The sequence below is a fragment of the Gopherus flavomarginatus genome, chromosome 1, assembly GCF_025201925.1.
Source record: "Gopherus flavomarginatus isolate rGopFla2 chromosome 1, rGopFla2.mat.asm, whole genome shotgun sequence".
NCBI classification, from domain to species: Eukaryota; Metazoa; Chordata; order Testudines; family Testudinidae; genus Gopherus; species Gopherus flavomarginatus.
In genome coordinates, this window is record NC_066617.1 from 72,108,588 (window position 1) to 72,129,984 (window position 21,397).

Below are 21,397 nucleotides of genomic sequence, written 5' to 3' on the forward strand. Positions count from 1 at the left end.
GGGTAACTAACACTTTCCATGCATAGCTCCAGTTGTCTTTGCAGCATATTCGCACAGAGTCATGCAACAAACAGAGACTAGGTAATCTGAGGAAAACTCTGCATTCTTGGCAGTGTGCAGAATTCCACGTTCTTTTTTTCTGTACAGGGTTCACAGGCAATGAGAAATTGAGTGCAGTATTTTTTATCCAAGTTGAACGTTCTCAGAAGAGAGTAATCTTAAACTATATTTTGTAATTGTTCTATGTTAAGTCATAGCCCTCTCACCCACCACATTCATAGCTCACTGACCTTATAACATGTTGATTTTCTACTTGGTTCTCAACAGTGCCTGTTAGCTGCTTCCATGGTCCTATAGATGTCATGTTGAAACAGACCAATACTATCTTATTTAACACACTGCAGGGGAAAGGAAAGTCCCCTTTTCTCCAAAATTTAGTATTAATGATTTTGGTGCATTCAAGGTTACTCACAGCTAGGTACAACACTAATATAACTTTATCTAATAGGAGCTATAGTGTTAAAGTAACATGGTAATTAAGCTGATTCCAATTCATACTACTTGTTCCATTTCAGTTTCCTGGTGCCTCCTCAGTCTGCATACCAACTTGACAACCCTAAAATATATTGTATACCTGTTTTTTGTTTGATACAAGAAGAATGTCAAGAGTTCTAATGTGATTGAAAAAACCTCTTTACGCTCATTAAGATGCAGGCTAACATGTCTGAAAGCATGTTAGATCTCTGGCTTCTATCCCTGTTTGCGCTTAAGTTATAATGCGACCAGTTAACATGCCTCAGCAATGTTAGTCTGCTTTAATTCTGACTGACAGGATTCAAAACTATACCTTTTTGCCTTATCAAGATGTGAGCTAAGAAACAAACATAACATTTCCTTTTTACACCTTTTATTCATCTTGTTATAACCTCACCTTAAAATTTCCTAGATTGCTATCTGCTTATCTACTTGATTCAAGGTTGTTATAACCTAATCATGTGACTGACACCCTATTGTCACTTCTTAATGAATTCATACCAAATTCTACATGTTCAAAACTCACCTGAACAAATCTTTGGTAATCATGATTTCCAAACTTAATTTTGGAAATGTGTTCAATCTGGATTAACTAAAAAACCCGTGGTTGACCGAACAGACAGGGAATCCAGTATTGCCTGAAAGTGAGCCAGCTGTGACCAAGAGGTTTATGATCCCTGCACTTTAACTGTTTTCTCCTGAATTTGACTGAATTTCATCCCTACTCGCCCTTCTGAGATGGTGTTGAGTTTTTCTGTTTATAAAGGTACCAGCACCTAACTGTTTATGACTCTAGAAATTCTAAAATGAAAGATAATGTGAACAAGAGATTACATTTCCTTTCATAAACTCTACCTAATATGGCTACCTGAAACACTAAGTATGTATTGGGTAATTGGTTTTCTTGTATCCAATGTTTTTAATTGCTTGAATATATAATCAGCTCAAGGTACATTTCTTGTACCTTGACGAATGTTAACATAAAGGTTTATTTCCAGATGGATCTGCATTGAAACAGCTTTTCAGCTGTTTTATAATTTAAATTAACACATTGGTACCAAAACCTTTCTACACATGAAATTAAGCTCAGAATACATTATGTAGTCATGTGGTTATTTTATCTGTGTATATCAAAGTGACTCTTTAAAAATGCCATGCTCCCAGGAGATCCCTAAGATTATGCCACTAGGTCAACAGCAGTTCAACAACTTTTGTAATAGAGATAAACATTAAAATATATCATTTCAGAAAAAAATATTTAAACTGTAATTAACAATACTTTTAAAATCACCTTTCTCATTTATACCTGGCTTGAAAACCTGAGCAGATGGAGTTGATTCCTTTGCTGACAAAAGGTTGTGGAGCAGAGGCATCAACACTGGTGTAACTTTAAGGGCATTAAATTCCTCAGTTGAAGAAAGTGTCCCGAACTGAACCATGAAAGAGAGTGCTCGTAGTCCACATGTGGACATTTAGTACATGGACATTTAGTAAACTTTACTGCCAGTTTAAATCTGCAGTGGTTCTGACATATATTTATAATATACATTTATGGTGGAGATGAAAACAAATTCATCCACTGGATATTAATTGGATGGTCACCTATCATTGACTTGCTTTCTAACCTTAAACAAGTCATTTAATTTTTTTGTGCCAGTTTCCCCGCATGTAAGACTGGGCTAATAATATTTCTTGTCTTCATAAAGATGATTTGAGAATTAATTAGATGAAGTCTATGGAGCACTTGGAGCTTTACAGATTAAATGTACAGTTTGTAGTGGGAACTTGAACAAGTCACTTCACCTCTCTGTGCCACAAATTCTTCATCTGTAAAGTGGTTATAATTATTTTTACCCACCTTTGTGAAGCATTTTGAGGTCTATGGATAAGAAGAACTCTGCAAATCTTAATATCCATTTATTTTTGTGATTGAAAACTTCTTTTTTACTCCAGTAATTTCACTGTAAGTAGAATATCACTTTTGTCTGAATTGGCATTTACACTTTTACATGCTTTTAAAATAATTTAATGGTCTTTATTTTAATTTCTGTTAAATAGACTTTCACAGCAACCAAAATCACAAATCAGTGGGTTCCACAGTACACACAATTAAAACTGATTCCAGTTGGTTTTAATTCAGGAATTAGTAGGGTTTACTGTGAATGACAACCAGACCATACGGACTTACTTTAGCAGGTCTGAGTAAGGAAGGCTGCTGAGCCTGTGAGTCTCTGATTGATGTTCGTTATTTCCATATAGTCGTAAATGTACAGCTGTCCATGATATTATTGCATGTACTGTATTTCAGGAAAAGCAGAGATTTCTGACAGATGTCCTACATGAAGTAATGCTGCTCGACGGCTTGGCCAGTTCACATCCAGTATCACAGGAGGTGCAGCGAGCCACAGACATTGACAGGGTGTTTGACTGGATCGCCTACAAAAAGGTGGGAGTAGTGGATATTTCAGTAGTAGTGTTAAAATAACATGTTACATTTGTAAAGTTTATGCACTCTTGGAAAAAGGTACATACTACAGAAATTACTAGATAGGAAACCAAAAATAGTGTGGGATGTTTTGGGGTTTACAGGTTCAACACCTTCATTGTTAGCAAATTATATAAATAAAGCTGTGAGTTTTCAGAGTTCTGCAATACAAAACTATTAGTATATATATATTACTTAGATTGTTGCAGAGTCCAAATTGTGCTAGGTGTTTTAAAAGTGCAGAAAGAGGCTCAGTCCCTGCCCTGATGGGAATCTAGAGAAAACTCTTAAGGTGTCTCCAATTCCCATTGAAATAAACTGGGATGGTTTTATTGTTTTACTTATAGGAAAACTTCGCATTTTTTGAGTTAAAGAAATCTCACTGTGAAAGCTCGCTGTTGAGAAGAAGGAAACTGGCATGCATAGAATGATGAGAAAATATGTACTGAAATCAGGGACAGTCTTTATGTTTGAAAAGGAGATAGAGAGAGGGTTCTGTATGCCAGAAATGGCATTCAATTGGCACTTTGGGCATTGGAAATAGAATTGGCACAGTAGCCCAGATCATCTGCCATGGGAGCCCATGTAAACAGACTTTACTCAGGGTTGCTCTGTGAGCAGTGGAATCTTCCCTTTCCCCAGACTCTGGAGCCAATCCACAGCTGCTATTACAGCCTCTGCGTTTCAGTAACCTCTGTGGCTAGTGGACTTGTGCAGTCCTGGATCTACTTGTCACATCCCTCTCCCTCCACTGCCCTGCCACTGCTCACAGAACAATCCTAAGTGCTTCCATGGACAGAGGCCTGCAGAGAGCAGCTCTGCAGCAAGCAGGGGGTTAATATGCTATTGGTATCCTGATCTATTTTCTGCAACTCAACCAAGCCACTGCCTTTTGAGTTGTACCTGGGGCATGATCATCCCTTGTATCTGAATATTGGAATCGAACATTTCAGGGCTATCATCTTTTTGGTATTATAGTATGATTTTTACTTTTAAGAGAGCATATTTTGGTACATCATTTAACGCAACACAAAGCAACTGGGAAAAATTTCCCTCTGTTACATAGACATAGTTTCTGTTGACTTCAGTGGGGGGTTGCACTCAGGAGCTAGGACTGATTTTTTTCTCTGAATATATTTAATATAACAGTAAACAATTTATAAGCCACTGATTCTCCTATATCTGATTCAAAGACTTTGACGAAGTTCAAATCCTGTTTCCGAATCTTGATAAAAATGATGTTTTCCTGCAGTGATATTAGAGGTACACAAAACAAAAACAGTTTTAATTAAAAAAATCAGATAAACTCTTTAGTTTAGGTATGAATTACTGAAGATATATGACAAGTCCATTTAGCTTACATCTCTAATCCATTTTCAATCCCACATCAAATGAAGGTAGAGACTTAAAAGCATGAAATGCCAAAGTACCAAGTGGAAAAAACACTTCCAGTCTCCAAATTCTATGTATTAAGTAGCCATGTAGAGGAAGTATATTTTTGTAATGTACCTTCAGATCAATTAATACAGAAACTATATTGTTTTAAATAAATCACATAGTTATCAGTTCATGTAATTCATTTACATCTTACAATTTAATACGTGCTTTGCAAACAGAACATTTTCATGGAAAATATAATCTTAGACAAATTGTAAAGAATGTGGGTTTTGCAGCCAGTTCATATTCTGGTCAAATGTTTATTCTTCTTTCGAGCAATAGGAGTATCATAACCTTAGTCCCAGATTTGGACCTTAGCGTCCAAATTATAGGGGTTAGTATGAAAACCTCCAAGCTTAGTTACCAGCTTGGACCTGGTACCTGCTGCCACCACCCAAAAAATTAGAGTGTTTTGGGGCACTCTGGTCCCACTGAAAAACCTTCCCTGGGGACCCCAAGACCCAAATCCCTTGAGTCTCACAACAAAGGGAAATAATCCTTTTTCCCTTCCCCCCTCCAGGTGCTCCTGGAGAGATACACAGACACAAGCTCTGTGAATCCAAACAGAGTGACTCCCCCTTTCCGTTCCCGGTCCTGGAACAAAAAGGACTTTCCTATTCCCCCAGAGGGAATGCAAAATCAGGCTAGCCAATTCAACACACACCGATCTCCCCTGATTTCTTCCTCCCACCAATTCCCTGGTGAGTACAGACTCAATTTCCCTGAAGTAAAGAAAAACTCCAACAGGTCTTAAAAGAAAGCTTTATATAAAAAAGAAAGAAAAAATACAAATGGTCTCTCTGTATTAAGATGACACAATACAGGGCAATTTCTTAAAAGAATATTGAATAAACAGCCTTATTTAAAAAGAATACAAATCAAAGCACTCCAGCACTTATATTCATGCAAATACCAAAGAAAAGAAACCATATAACTTACTATCTGATCTCTTGGTCCTTACACTTAGAAACAGAAGATTAGAAAACAGAACTACTTCTCCAAAGCTCAGAGAAAGCAGCCAGACAACAAAGACCCCAGACACACAATTCCCTCCACCCAAAGTTGAAAAAATCTGGTTTCCTGATTGGTCCTCTGGTCAGGTGCTTTAGGTGAAAGAGACATTAACCCTTAGCTATCTGTTTATGACAAGGAGAGGAACCTTCTACTGGAGATTCAACCCAGGAAGTCACCTCACTGATGCTCTCATTTTCTGTAGCCCCCTTTCCCTCTGCCTCACTAGGTGCATGACATCAGACTCTGACTGCATAGCAGCAGTATGGCCCTATGCCTCCTGCTGAGCAGCCAAAGTACCCTGTATTCCAGGGTGTTTACATATCATCCTGCAGTCTTTGGGTACGTCCAGACTACCTGCTGTATCGGCGGGTAGCGATCGATTTTTCAGGGATCGATATATCGCGTCTCATCTAGACGCGATATATAGATCCTGGAACGCGCTTCCATCGACTCCGTAACTCTGCTGGAGTGAGCAGCGGTAGCGGAGTCGACACAGGGAGCTGCGGATGTCAATCCCGTGCCGTGAGGACCCGATGTAAATCGATCTAAGATACTTTGACTTCAGCTATGCTAGTCACGTAGCTGAAGTTGCGTATTTTAGATTGATGCCCCCCCCAGTGTACACCTGCCCATACTGTGCTAAGCAAGGGGGAAACACACTCTTTCAGCTATTAATTACTCCCACTCAACAGAAATGTCTGGCCTCACTTTAGCCCTCTGCCATCAATAGCCTTATAGGGTGGAGGATCTTGAGTGTGTAGGACCTAATGGATGAAAAAGAGATATCTATAATATGACATAATACACAAAAATCAAATAATCAGGGTAATATTTTCAAAAGTGCTGAAGTGACTCAGGAGTCTAAGTATCCTTTTCAGTATCCTTGAAAATGATATTTAGACTTGTAAGTTATTTACAGGCTTTTGAAAATTACCATTGATGAATTAGACCATAAAGGCTAGCACCTTGCAGCATGCTGAAGTATTCTTTTCATTTAAATGATCTTCCTACCATGTGTTTGCTAATGATGTCTCAACCTCAAAAGGTTCTAAAGGTCATCTCAGATCTGTGTCCAAAATATCTCATACTGTTTATTTTTGTCCAATTTTAAGATTATAATTACGTTAATATAATACTTAGCACTTACTTTTTCATCGTAAAAGCACTTTACAAACATTAAGTAATTTTCATTTGCATTAAAATGACATATGGTACACTAGGACACATCAGTAAATTATTAGTTATTTTGTGCAGATCCAGCATTATAGGATCATAGTGCTTTCTTAGAGGATTAGAACATATTCTGTATATTGTATAGAGATTATCACATTCTAAAGGTTCCTTTTTTTAACTTAACAGTTGCAAAGGCCAGTGGATCTCTCGGGTGAGTTCCTCTGGTGGTTTTCCAGACGTCCCAGGATCCTAGTTGTCCCTCAGGTGTTGCATACAGGGCTTGCTCCTGCAAGATGCTGAGCACTCTGACCCAATCCAGCAAAGCACTTTAGGTATGTGAGTAGTGACATCAGGCAGATTATGCTTAAAACAAAACACGAGTTTAGCTGCTTCTTTGGATTGGTCTCAGAGAAGACCTGTTTTAGGTGTGGAGGACTAAAAAACAAAACAAAAGTATACATATCCCTATATTTCAGATATAATCAACCCTAATTAATGCAAACTAGGAAGAAACGTCCCCTCCGGACAAATTATTCCATAACTCCCCACTTCGAGGTTTCTTGCACTTTCCTCATAAGCATCTCTTTACTACTGGAGGCAGGATAGTAAACTGGATGTGGCAATTTTTAGGTCCCTGTGTTCCTTATTCATTCCCATACATCTTTGCAGCATTCTGTGCAAATACTGTTCAACAGTTGAACTAGCGAGGAGACAGAATAACATGCCTCTTAGAAGAATAGGCAGCATTTTCATTTCCATTTATCTCTCTGCTGTCTGTCAGTATAAATATTATGATAAATTACATATCAAAAATTATTCTTAGACTGTAAATCTGGAGGAAAATGTACCCTAGTCACTATCTCTCTCGTTGCTGCTTCTCATCTTTTATTTTTGCCCATTGTGCCTTGCCCATAGCTTTTAGCAGGTACTTTGAGATAATACCATCAAATGACTTCTGGTCCTGCTTGCAAAATGAGGCATTGGATAATACTGATGCGTACCGGGAAGGGATACCATGACTGATATTTCTTTTGTCGCTATTTTGCCACTTCCTGGCATTTTTTAATTTAATGCTTCATCCCAACGTTCTTTGGGATTCTTTCCATTGACTTCAATGGGTTTTGGATTGGGCCCTCAAAGAGATAAAAACAGGACTTTCCTGACATTTAAAAAAAAACAAACAAAAAACCCCCTCTCCTTTTCACTTGCTCGTTGCTACACAAAAGTATCTTTTCTGTATGGTGGGGAATTTTTTAAACAATTTCTTGAGTTTTTAAAATTTCCACTTTTTAGTCCCTGTGGCCTCTGGTTAGCCTTGTGGATTTCCTCCTTCTGTCTTCTCTTCTCAGAAACAAAATGACAAAACTTGCTCATATCTAATTTTTCTTTAACAAAAAGACAACCAGTAAATGTCTTTGTCTTTATTATTACTATTGTATAGATGAGTTAGATACAATTAAAACCATCCAGCTCTCTCAAACACCATCTTGACAAAGAGCTAACATCTGCAACTTTAGGGTCTGCCCTTCTTTCTCTCTTTCCTTTATGCATCTTAGAGATAAACATTAAAATTATGCTCTTTAAATGCCTTGGAGCTGAATATATTGTTCATTTCCACTTTTTTGTCCTCTGTGGTTGCACATGCGAAGAACATTAAGCTCTGAAGACATTTATTTACTTAAGCCCAGAAGCAGAGAGAAACAAATACTGCAGTGCTATGAAATACAGTGTTTCCACTTGAAATGTTGATAATGATGTTTGAATATTTCAAAAGCATTGTGCTAGTGATTCTTAAAATGTGTGTGTCCTCTCCCACTAGAGCCATAAGTACCTATGTAGAAGAACAAAAAGTCATAATGGCTTATTCATAAGTAGTATTAACAGAAAAATCCATTCAGCCTTCTTGTAAAGCTCTCGTGTCACAACAGAGAATGGCTCGCTCTCCCTTATGCAGCTGGAAGTAAGACATCCTCCCTAAAATTGCAGAACATGTGATTATACCCCAAACGCCATAGGAAATATAGTTTGCTGAACTCTAGAGAGGATTTGAGTGATTTTTACATCAAAGCAGAAAGAGTGGTGGCATTTCTGCACCAGAAATATCTTTCAGCAGGAAATGTAGCCCTGGGGAGCTGCAGCAACAGAGAAAGAGAGAGAGAGAGAGAGAGAGAGAATAACATGAGGGACAACTAGCCATAATAAAAGGGTGAAACAAGACAGCTGTAGCGCAGACGGAGCAGCCAGAACTGGGACAGTCTGAGACAGATGCATCCGAAACAGAGTTGCTAGAAGTAAGGGTTGCTCTAGCCACTAACAGAAGAAGAAGGGCAGACACAGTGGGCAGAGGAAGGTATTGAAGGACACAAAGGACAGGGCAAATAGCCTATGCACAGGTAAAGAATTCTGAAGTCATAGCCAACAGCCTAGCAAGAAAATCTAGAGCTAAGTATGTCCTAGTATCTTAGAAGAGTAATGATTCTGACAGCAGTCAGAGCAATGGAGACAGAGACTGGATACAACAGAGAGTGTCACTATATACATATATTGTAAAAGCTATTTAGGTGCGTGATAGTCTAGAGGCAGCCACAACAAGGAGGAGGCTATCCAAGAAAGGGTATAATAATCCAGTGTTAATCCATTTGACTCCATTGACTTCAGTAATACCAGTGTCTGCCCCAGACTCCATAACCACTTACTTTATTTTTTCTAAACCGTTGTACATATCATTTACTCTAAAGTTTTACTCCTGTGGCGCTTTTTTAAAAAGCACGATGCTTTTTTTCTACTGCAGAGTAGTAAAAGGAGGGAGCATTTGATAAGCAAAGGAAATATTACAGAGAGTAATAAAAGCATAAAACCCCCAAAATACAAATCACTATATTGAGAATTAGGTGTAGCAAAACTTTTGCTCAAAGGAAAATGCTCAGCTGCATGGTGTAATGTGTGTGAATGTTCTGGCATTAGAGAATGTAAAGCAATTGAAGATATTAAACCCATAACAATTAAGTATGACTCTTTTGGAAAAATTCCCAGGCAATATATTTCATTGGAAGAGCTACATTGCCTAGTATTGTCTGCATGATCAATGGGAGAAATGACCATGCATTTTTTGCATTTTACTTCTGTATTCAAACACTTCCATTGAAAAAAATGTTGATTATGCCAGCCATCTAAGTAGTGGTTGCTATCATATTTAGACCAAAAGCTGCAAATCAATTTATAATCTTCGCTTAACATCATGGTTGCCATATGCATCTATGATATGGTTACTTACACATGAAAACAGTTTATTAACAGTTTAAACTGATGATAATAATGATGTAAAGCAAAGCAGGTTTTATTTGAATTATTCAGATAGATGAGTCAACAAAAGAATAAGATGCTGCCCAGCTATTTTAAATGACTTATGATACTGACCAGATGCTTTTGCAGTCCAGTCTCTTTCAGTAGTCTAAGTTGATAGCTTTTTGTTCTTCTGGATTAATTTAACTGTGATGTCGGCTGTGAATGACACTATATTCTTTATACGTATTTTTATGATGGTGTGTGTTATGTGATTAGACAGCACAGTAGGTCAGTGCCCAGGCTACAGACTGTTTCTTCTAAAGCCATTTGTTCATATTCCATTGTACAGAGAAAATAACTTTTAGTGGGAAGAATTCCATTCCAGAGAAAAAAATCCTAGATGAAGCTGTTTGCGTTATGAATGCCATCTAAACTCAAACAGTCCCAGATGGAGCAAAGCATTTTGTTTCCAACTCAGAAAGGTACTTAAGCATATTCCGAACTTTGAAGTATATGAGTTATCGGGCTGGAGCCAATGGACACATACTTAAAATGAGGTAATACTCAAGTGCTTTACTTAATTGAGTCCATAAGCACCTTCTTAATTTTAAGCACATACTTAAGTCTATCTGTGTTCAGTAAGTGCTTATGCAATTGCTTACGTGCTTTCTTGAATAGGAACAAACTTATCCCAACCAGTAATATATATATATATATATACCTGATGGTTTAAAAGACCTAATTATCCAAAGCTAAGGAAAATTATGAGTGCAACTGAGTAGGAAGAAAATTTTAGATAGCAAAATGTGAATAAAAGTTGGGAGTTCTTTAAGAAGAGTTTATTTGATAGCCAAAAGGCCGTGATTCCACAATTCAAAGAGAATACAACTTTGGCTAAAAGCCCATTCTGCCTCAGTGGTCAAGGGAAGGCAATCATTAGAAATTACAAAGGCAACATATAAATGGAAAAAGAAAAAAAGATAGCAATGAATATAAATTAAAAATTACAAAGTGTATAAATTGATAAGGGAAGCTAAAGAAATCAGAGAAAAATCAATGGCTGTCAGGGCTAAGGACAATAAGAAAGAGGGTTTTTTAAAGTATAGTAGAAATTAAAGAAATCCTAGCAATGGTATAGACCCATTTCTAGATGGAGATGGTAGTGATGCAGAAAAGGCAGAAGTGTTCAATAATATATCTGCTCTGTATTTGGAAAGAATCAGGATGTTGTACTTATATCAAATGAGGATTGTGAAGTACTTTTCAGTCCATTAGTTCTGAAGGAGGACGTTAGTCAACATCCATTTGGGAAATATATTTTAAAATTAGCAGGCTTGGGTAGCTTGCACCCAAGAGACATAAAGAAGCTGTTTGAGGAGATCTCTGTCCTTCTGATGATCATTTTTAATAAACCTTGGAATATAGAGGAAATTCCAGAAGACAAGAAGAGTACTAATGCTGTGCCAGTACAGTAGAACCTCAAAGAAATGAACAGCCGAGTTACGGACTTACTGGTGAACTGGACACCCTGTGAGAACAGTAATCATCAATCAGGCAGCAGCAGTGACAAAAATCAAAACAAAAAAACAGCAAATACTGTACTGTGTCGGGGTTTAGCCCTTGGGCTCACGGTTCAGCCATCACAGTTTGAGGATGCATTTGCAGGGCCCAGGTGTCAGGCTCCAGGCGGGGATGTGTGTGTGCAGGGGGCTTCTGACCCTCAGGAGCACCAGGGCTCAGGACTTCAGACTGGAAAGAGTGTTGGGGCTTGGGGCTTCAGCCCTATGGCTCCATTCCCAGCTTCAATCCCACTGGGGGTGCCAAGGCTCAGGGCTTTAGCTATGAGAGGAGCACTGGTTTCAGCTCCAGCGCTCCCCCTGTAGCTAAAGCCCCAAGCCCCAGTGCTTCCCACCCCTCCCCGACTGAAACCTGGAGCAGAGCCACAGGCTTGAAGCCTCAATTCCTAGCGCTCCCCCCAAGTTTAAAGTCCCAAGCCCTGGTGCTGCCATGGGACAGAAACCCTGAGACCCCCGCCAGGAACCCTGGTGGCCCCTAGGGTCAGAAGCCCCCTCCCCCGCCCAGAGCCCTGACACCCCCCAAACTCTGTGGCTGCAGTCTGAACTTCCCTGTGGCTGAAGTCTGTAATGTCTTGTTCAGAGTTGCAGACCATTTCAGAGTTACGGACAATCTTCGTTCCCGAGGTGTCTGCAACTCTGAGGTTCTACTACATTAAAAAAGGACAAGCAGGATAACATGGGTAGCTGATTTTCCCCATGGGTGCTCCAGCCCCAGAGTCAGCACCTATGGTGTAGACATAGCCTAACGCACTTTAAGAGAAGTGAAGAAAGAGTGAACATAGCTATAAAGTAATTGCCTTTGAAGAAGTAAAGCCATACACCAACTGAAGAATGGTAAAGCACCAGGCTATAAGATAGATACTGAAATGTTAAAAGCTAGAGGGGAAGTGATGCTGAATTACATGTATAGGTCATACAGAATGGCTTGGGAAAAGGAGATGTCCTAAACTTTGCTGAAGAAGTGTTATCTGCAAAATGCCTAACAAGGGGGACCAACGGATTTTTGATAACTGAAGAGGGGTGACAATCCTACCTGGAAATGTGTTTTGCATTATCATTTTAAATAGGATGAAAACTCCGGTTGATACAATACTCAGGGAAAAATAGGCTGGATTTCGATCCAATAGGTCATGTTCAGAGCAGATTTTCATCTTGAGAAGACTTACTGAGAAAGGCTTGAAACACCAGCAAGAAGGTAGTTTTTAACTTCCTAGATTTTATGAAAGCATTTGATAGTATCTACAGAAAAACCCTCTGGAAGATCCTATGTGGCAATGGAATTCCAGCAAAGATTGTTATTTGATGTGTTGATTATATGATGAGTCTGTGTGCTGTGTCAGAATAGACAGCAGAAACATGGAATGGTTTAAGGTTATTAATGGCATAAGATAACTACAACGTTGCACTCTGTCCCCACTTTTACTTTCTATTGTCATCGATGTTGTGATGAGAAGAATGATGGCTGATGCTGAGAATGCTAATATTGTTTGCACCAGATAAGCAGTGATACTCTATTTGTACATGATGTAGTCTCCTGTTTGGGGGACCATGTAATAAAATCAGTTCAGAAGGTATTTGTTTCACTATACAGTAAGATGTGCAATTGTCAACTTGACCTGAGAGAGAGTTGTATTTGATCATAGCCACCATATCAGGCTAGAGTAATAAATGAATGTACTCTTGTGGTTTGTACCTGAGAAATATATTTTATTAGCCTGAATTCTCCCACAAGTGTTCCCAAGCTGAAATGTATCGAAGCTCTGCTTTACTGTGATGAAATCAAAAGCTGGATCCAAAAGATTCCCTTTCGTTCCAGTGTGCTATGGGATTTGGAAATATTTGGTTTGATTGACCTTTTGTATGAGACTGGGGTTTACAAGGTGATGTGAAACCCACCGCCTGCAGTTTACTAGATGGCCAGCAGCTGAAATTTTTGATATTTTGTTTCCCAGGGAAAGACAGGGATAACAAATAAGAGAATCTGTTTCTTGATTAAATTACTGCAGTGGTTGTTTCAGTTTGTCATTCATGGCTGAAGAAGGCTTGATGGATCTCTTTTCTGATGAGTCTTGAAAGCTCAGTCCTCGTGTCAATTTCTGAGTTTAGATTAATAGAAATTAGAGAAGGAATAGGCCTATTACTAATACAGTATCACCTTTTCTGTTCTGCTGTCACTAAAAGGAAAAATTCCAGATTCATCTGAAGCAGCACCAAATGCTAATGCTGTTTATTTGTTCTTGGCTTCTCTGGACAGCAGGCTGGTAGAATGTTGAACACTCAGGATGCATTTCTTCTTTAAATTAAAATAGTTGTAACAATCTAAAGCTTAGTTAGGTTGATATTCCCTTAAACAGAATTTCTTTGCCCTTTATATCTCTTGAGAAACTGGGAGTCATAGAGCCAGTTTAATTATTGGAAGGGATTCTCGATGCAGTGGAGTTTAAGAATCATTGCTTTATTCCATACTGTTCTTTAGCTCTAACGATGGCCCATCTGTGTAAATAATCTCATCAACCTCTTGTGTTTGCCGATCCTTGAAGATTTCCTCATATAGGTGCTTAATGAAAAAATATACTGTGCTTTTGTCCTTGTGACTGGTATGAGGTTTTGGTGGAGAGGCTAAATAAAACTGCTGTTGTAAATGGAGTCCCAGCAATATTTTGTCTGGCCGACTAAGCAGCTTGTGTGTCATTTTGATATTCACAAGAAAAGGACACTGCTAACTCCACCTGAAGGACATGTTTATTTATGGCTGCTTCCCACTGAATTTTGTTCACTCTAACATATTCCTGAAATCCTGGAATAGAACTGACTTCTAAGACTAACATTTCACCAGAGCTCACCTTGTCACCTTATACATTTGAAAATGTATCCTTACCAGGAATGCTCATGTTAGTCATAAGAGGAAATTAATTTGATTTGGAATTTGGAATCTCTTTTGCATAGTATTTCACCTATGCTTCTTCAGTGTGTCCCATACAAGGTGTTTGTATCACATAAACAGTTCTTACAGTTAACAGTGAAGGAGTATATATGTCTTTAAAAATAAATTGAACTGTGCTATAGGGTTTACAAGTGCGATAGCTTGTTTTAACATTAAAAGTGTAAACCAATGTGAGATAAACTTTTAAAAAATAACAGAGTTGCACACTTTTTCTCATTAAAATCACTATATGCTTTGAATCTCTACTTTTTAAAGTATGCCTTATTTTTATAAGAAATATTAACCACAGCTATCATAGAATATCAAAATCATGTCAACTAGCAATTGAATACTGGTTTATAAATTAATATCCACTGTCAGTTGAAATTGGTTAATATTTTAAAAATATTTAAAGACCTTTATAGGAGGTTTTGCTTGTCAACCTGTATTATTAACATGAAAATGGGATAAAATAAGTTACATCTATTACTAAAAGGTATGGGCCTAATCCAGTAGTTATTATTTATGTCACAGTCTCAGTCCCTGAGCATCGTAAATTCTTATTGACTTCAGAAGAGTTTTGACCAAGGAACTGAGGGCTCCCAATCTAGCAAGTAACTTAAACACATGCTTAGTTTTAAGTATGTGAACAGTCATATTGAAATAAATAGTACAACGTACAGTTAAGTATGTGCTTAAGAGCTTTAATGGAACAGGACCTGAGTGAGGACTTCAGGATCAGGCCTTATGTTTTCATATTTTGTGCAAAAAAATCAGCTGTACTTGTATAGTGTACTTTGTGCACAGCATGGTGCAATGTTTAGTTGTCTGTCAGGCTTTTACAAACTACTGATAAAATGTGCAGTTGCACTTGGTAAGTGGAGTGTTTTTATAGCAGGATATTGACAAGAGGAGAGTAACATCTGGAGAAGGTATCCTGTGTGGGCATGATCCCTAAATCGGAAGTATGAACATGCTTTTTCCAAGTATATCGTCAGATAGTATTCATGAAAGTTCATCTTCTGATCATTTTTTCAGAGTTTTTCTGTCTTTGGCATGTCAGCATCCATTTCAGAGAAGAGTTGTTCGATAGCAAACAAAGTTTCTGGAGGCAGACTTGTATTTCTTGGTTTTCTGTCAGACAGATTTCTCTGCATTTCATCAGATAAATCATAATGCATCTTCTTAACCCTTCTAGATCACACCTTTCTTTCTTTCAGATATTGGCTGGGCTCTCACTGGCAAAGCCTAAAGGGAAAGCCTCTAGAATGACATTTGAATGTTTTATTTTTCCACCACAGAGAGAGAAGGAAGAGGACTGGGAAATTTATTAATTTGTTTCCCATTTAAACAAAACAGCTTTATCTTAAGCATAATCAAGGAAGGAAGCAATCCCATGTGGCAAATAAATGCATAGTAAGCTGTATTTTTGGTGGAAAAAATTAGTTTGTTGATGAAAAAATATACAGTATGTATATTGGTAGTGTACAACAGTTTTCACCTTGTGAATCTGAAGTGGAGATTGGGGCTAGTGACCATGGTACATTCTGATTTATCCAAAGGAACAAAATCAAAATAAAACAAAAAAGATCTTTCCAGAAGTATTTTTCTGATTCCTAGGGATAATCCATCTGTGTCAGGGATGATTTAGCAGTTTGCAGAAGGGACAAGGAAATGATCTCATCTTCCTCATAATTTGGTGGTAACATTTTAATAGGCTCTTAGAAGGCCTCTACACTACATCATTGTAACTGAGAGTGTAGACAGGACCAGGGGCGGCTCTAGGCATTTTGCCGCCCCAAGCACGGCTGGCAGGCTGCCTTCAGTGGCTTGCCTGCAGAAGGTCCACTGGTCCCGCGGCTTCGGCGGGACCAGTGGACCCTCCGCATGCACGCCTGCGGGAGGTCCGCCGAAGCCGTGGGACCAGCGGACCCTCCGCAGGCATGCTACCGAAGGCAGCCTGCCTGCTGCCCTCGCGACGACCAGCAGAAAGCCCCCAGTGGCTTGCCGCCCCAAGCACGTGCTTGGTGTGCTGGGGCCTGGAGCTGCCCCTGGACAAGACGGATTGTTTTCTGAACCACTATGGAAAGGGCTCTTTACAATTAGTGGAGGGTTCAATTTCCAAGTGCACAGAGGGTTAGCAATAAAATATGGTTCAGCATAACCTTCCTAGTGGGGGTGAAGAGTAGGAATTGTAGAGATGCTGGACTGGCTACTGTGGAGCTTTTCTCTTTTGGGGAAAAACAAATCAGCTATTTTCGGGGTGGTGAAATTTGTTTCCCAAGAAAGCTCTGATTAGATGCAACAATTGAAATTTTTGATTTTTGAAAGTAGTCCTAGATTTTACTCAGTTGTCTGAGTGATGACAGCAGCATTGTGAGGTCATCAGTTGATTTGCCTTACATCATACTAGGGGTTCACCAGAGATTAGAGCGAGGATTCTCCTAACTCTCATTTTAGAGGCCATGTGAGTGACTGTCACTTAGATTCATTTCAATCAATACAGTACTTACAGTGCAACATAATAACTCAATTGAATTTTATATTCATTCCTATTAACTTTAGAGAACAAACACTGCCCCTCTCTTTTATGTGCACCCTTGCCATGTATAATTCTACCAACACTGCCACACTAAATGCAACAACTGAAATTAGTTCACAGTATTACAGCCCTTAGGAGACTAGATATCTGCCACAGGCAGAGAATAAGAGTGATGAACATGCAGCTTGTGTGAGTGCTTTGCAGCGTGGTGTCTCCTCGTGTTGTAAATGGATTTTAGGTCATAGAATGATCAAAAGTTTTGAAATGTAAGTAGTGATTTAGGAATTTAGGAACTTCTTTAAATGAAATGAAATTAAGTTCACATATTCAAAACCACATTTGATTTTGAACACTTCAGGCTTCTTTTTGGTAGAATTGTCTAAAAGTTCATGTTTAAACAACCGACACACATGATCAGCTCTTATAGAAACACTTGTTTAGTTACATCCTTTTTACTGTATGTTCAGTTTTATAAGCAATTTTCATATAGGACAGTTTGTATGGGAAAGTATTATTTCAACCATTTCTTAAAAGGTATCGGCCCAGTTTTGAAGTTCTTACTGATTTTTATTTAATCTTTACTCAGACAAGGCTCCCCCTGTGTCTAGTCTTGACTCTGGTGTTGAGCAAGCACTGTCTGGTCAGAGACTCACAACCCATACTAGGCTCTGCAGAGGCATAATAACAGCTGAAACCTGAGTGGTAAGGCTCCACTTTGTTGAGGGCATATCGTTGATTTCTGGTGAGCAATCCCTGCCCCTTCCCCTGGAAGCAGAGTTCATGACTATACTTCCTTGCTCCCGCAGTTTATGACTTTGGGGGCTATGGGGTGTGATATCATGCTGCTGGTGCCTCCCTTGACATCCCAGTGGCGGAAGGCGTTCTTTCCAGCCAGTGGCCTGGGAAACAGTGACAGACCACCAGCCTGTAGTCCAGGTCAACAGGTCCAAGATGGTATACCTCAGTCAGAGTATTTAGAGGCTAAGCAAGTCACAGCACAGACACTTACCACTTCTCCTGCTTCCTAGATATTTGTTGGCAGGCAACTGTAAGTACTCTATCCCCAGCTTCCTACTGCAAGCTGTTCTTTTAGGGTCCCTGCAGCACCAGGGCTACAGAGCCCTGCATGATCCCTGGAGGGTGATGGCATACATGGAGGTCAGGACATCTAGAAGCGCAATCAAGGGAGTAGGCAACACATTTGTGTCAGCTCTACTCTTTCTTTAGCTGCTTCATTGAACAAATCTAATCTTTCCTTTCTGTGCCCGCCTGTCCATCCATAGGTTTGGTCATGTCAGCAGTCAGTTTCCCTTCATCAGAATAAGAGACGATTAACTTAAATGAAAGCTTTGCCAGAGTGAAAACTCAGAAGGAGCTTTAATGTGACTGTATATTATACATAGCATATGCTAATTGAATATACATTCTTATTAACCAGTTACAGTACAGACCTACATTAGAAACAGAGCCCTGGGAAAGAAAATCACACATATTTGTGTTGTTCAACAGTGACATCTTTGATAATTTGGCAGCAACCACCATCAAAAACGGTCAGTCAAGCCTGTAACCGGTGGGTCATTGGCTATTCTCTCTCCCTCAACCAGTACATTCAGATTGTGCCTACATCTTGCTCCTTCATCCTGCATAATGTTTCTAAGATTTGACCTTTTTCAGCTAAAACATAGTCCAAACCTTTATCACCTTCTATTTTGATTACCACAGTTTTCTCTTTTTCTGTGGCCCCCCTGAGGCTCACATAGTCACCACTCTAGCCTCCTTCCCACACTTCAGTTGGTTCAAAAAGCTGCAACTAAGATCATCCTCCTGGTCCATTCCTTAGTTCTGACTATATCACTCCTGTCTTTCAATCCCTCCACTTTGCTCTCTTTTCCCACCACATCAAGTTCAAACTTCTTTTCCTTATCTCCAAGGCCCTTCACAAGTTTCCTTCCTTTGCTGTCTGCTCTTGTCTCTTACTATGGTGCTCCACTTCATCACTGGCTCTAGCCTTGTCTACCCTCTTATCTGCTTCTCCTCCAGCCATTCTCCTCCTCCTTCTTCCAAGCTGCCTCTTTATGCATGGATCACCGTCCTCAATGTAATAGCTAAGACCACCACCGTCTCCTCCTCCAAATCCCTGCTCAACTTTCTTCAATGAAACGTACAGATAATTAGCTAGTTCATTAAGGGTGATTTGAGAAAAGAAGTACTGGGATGAATTTAATGTGCAATGATTTTATTTTTTTAATAGTCATATAAATATACATAATGTATATTGAATATATATTTTGATTCCTTTCTTCCCACTCTCATTGCTTCTTGCGTTAGATCAGGAGCTTTTTTTTTTTTTTTTTTTTTACAAAGAACTGTGTCTTCCTATGTGTTTGTTCCTTATCTGAAATGGCCTTGACCATTACCATGGTAGAAATGATAATGAAGTGCCAGTGTGGTAGACTGTAAAGGAACTTTCGTTGGAAGGAGAGTGGCCCTGATGTTGAATTTCAAGGGTGATGATTTAAAAAGGAATAAAATTAGGGGGATTCCCATTGCACTTGAAAAAAGTACTTAAAATATTCTATATTAATTAAGTTTGATTTCATACTGACTTACTATTGTACAACAGTACAATATTAAATAAATCTCATTTCAATATTTTTTGTAAAATGAGAGAAGGAGAAAAATGAGTGGTGGACAAAGGAGAGAACAAAGACAGGCAGAACTGTAATGAAAGAGATATGTGAGAAGCTTTCTATATCTTTCTCTAGATACTCTCTCTTCACTGAAGTTCACAGGCTTCTTTTCTTCATTGAACCTCACATATAAAAGAATCTGAAATTAATGATTAGTGACACCATTGTGCAGTGTCATAATTTCTTCTTTATGTTTGTTGTTATACATATGGAGGCTGTGCAGAGGATTGTTTTGTTTATTTAGAATTTGATTTATGCAATATTTTCATTTTGTGCTTACTGTGTTTCATGATTGTTAATGCACCATGTAACACACCTACTGCTACATAGTGAGTATTCCTGTGTTCCCCAAACATTTGAAACCTGAGCCCTCTGAAAATCATCTTAATTTATATATCTTTCTTCCCAAACCCTACTCAATTCCACTCCTCACACTCAAACTTTAGGAGACTGTATAATACGTCTCTCCTTTATACATATATAAATTGGGCTAGTGTGTTATGCATATACACACAAATGTGTTTGTATGTGTATTCTTGCAAAACAGTTAATTTAGAACCCATGAAACAATTGTGAATATTGTCAATAACATTTCAGGGGGGTTCTTCCCAAGTTTCACTACTTGTTAACTACCTCAAGTTCATTTGCAAAATATAATTATTCATGAGTACATACATATACTCCTCTATGGCTCTTCTCTGAGGAGGTCTACTTTTGTCAGTCTCTAAAGAATGGTGTCCGAACCCTGGGTAGGGCATGCCAGCTCCTTCAATTTGGGAAGTGAGAGTCCCACAGTCTCCTTCAAATTCCCCTTGAGTCTTTGCAATGTCAACTGCAGTTAGCATAGCCTGCAGCATATTCTAGTTGTTGTCTTCTCAAATTGGGTGATCGAGCGCACATGCTAAATCCATCAAAACTGGAGAATAACTCAGGGAACTTTTCATGCCTCCTGGCCAGTCCTTTGTGCTCTCTTTCCCGATTGCACCACATTTTGGAAAATGCTAGTTTTGAATGCTATGGAAGAGTCAGATATAGCAACAGTTTGTGGTATCTATTGTATGTTGGAGCATTTTGCTATCCCGGACACTTTTACTGCTTTTTTTCGTTCATAAATTTGTAATACTGAATGAGATTACAGTGGAACAGAATTTTTTGATATATGGTATGTTGCTCTTACTTTCCAGGTTCTTTCTCCATATGCACCTGTATCTCTCATCATACTGTCCTCTTCACTGTACCAGGGATGCCATACTCCACATTTCATTTGTCCACTTCTCCAAGTTATTTCACTAAACCTTTCTCCCCACTACCTGCTATGCAAGTTATGGCATTCCTCAGCAGGCTGACAAGCCCACTACCCTCTCAGTCAGAACTCTCCTGAAAGCCAATCTTTCTTGTGATCACACAAGAAGATATAACAGACTAGTTGGTAAGGTAACATGATTATGTGTGATATGATACTGATATATATGTATACATACAGGGCCGGCTCCAGGCATCTAGGGTTGGTGCAAACATTTAGGAGACCTAGGCGGTCGCCTAAGGCACTGGGATTTGGGAGGCGCCATTTTCTTTGGCAATGACCGTTGCAGCCGGATCTTCAGCCGCCCTGGTCACTGCTGGCATTTTAGCAGAGGGAGCTGGGGCAGGGGAGTGCGGGGAGGGCCGCCTGCAGCAAGTAAGGGGGGGGCAGCACGCAGGTTAACTCCCCGCCCCAGCTCACCCCTGCCCTGCCTC

General features: G+C 39.1%; 1 protein-coding gene across 1 annotated transcript in view; it reads left to right on the forward strand.

Moving 5' to 3' along the window:
- Positions 1 to 21,397, forward strand: part of TRHDE (thyrotropin releasing hormone degrading enzyme) — a 336,033-nt gene that overhangs the window by 190,092 nt on the left and 124,544 nt on the right. The window contains exon 6 of the mRNA XM_050934690.1: positions 2,843 to 2,980. Within this exon, the coding sequence (XP_050790647.1) occupies positions 2,843 to 2,980 (138 nt within the window). The remainder of the gene's footprint in view (positions 1 to 2,842; positions 2,981 to 21,397) is intronic.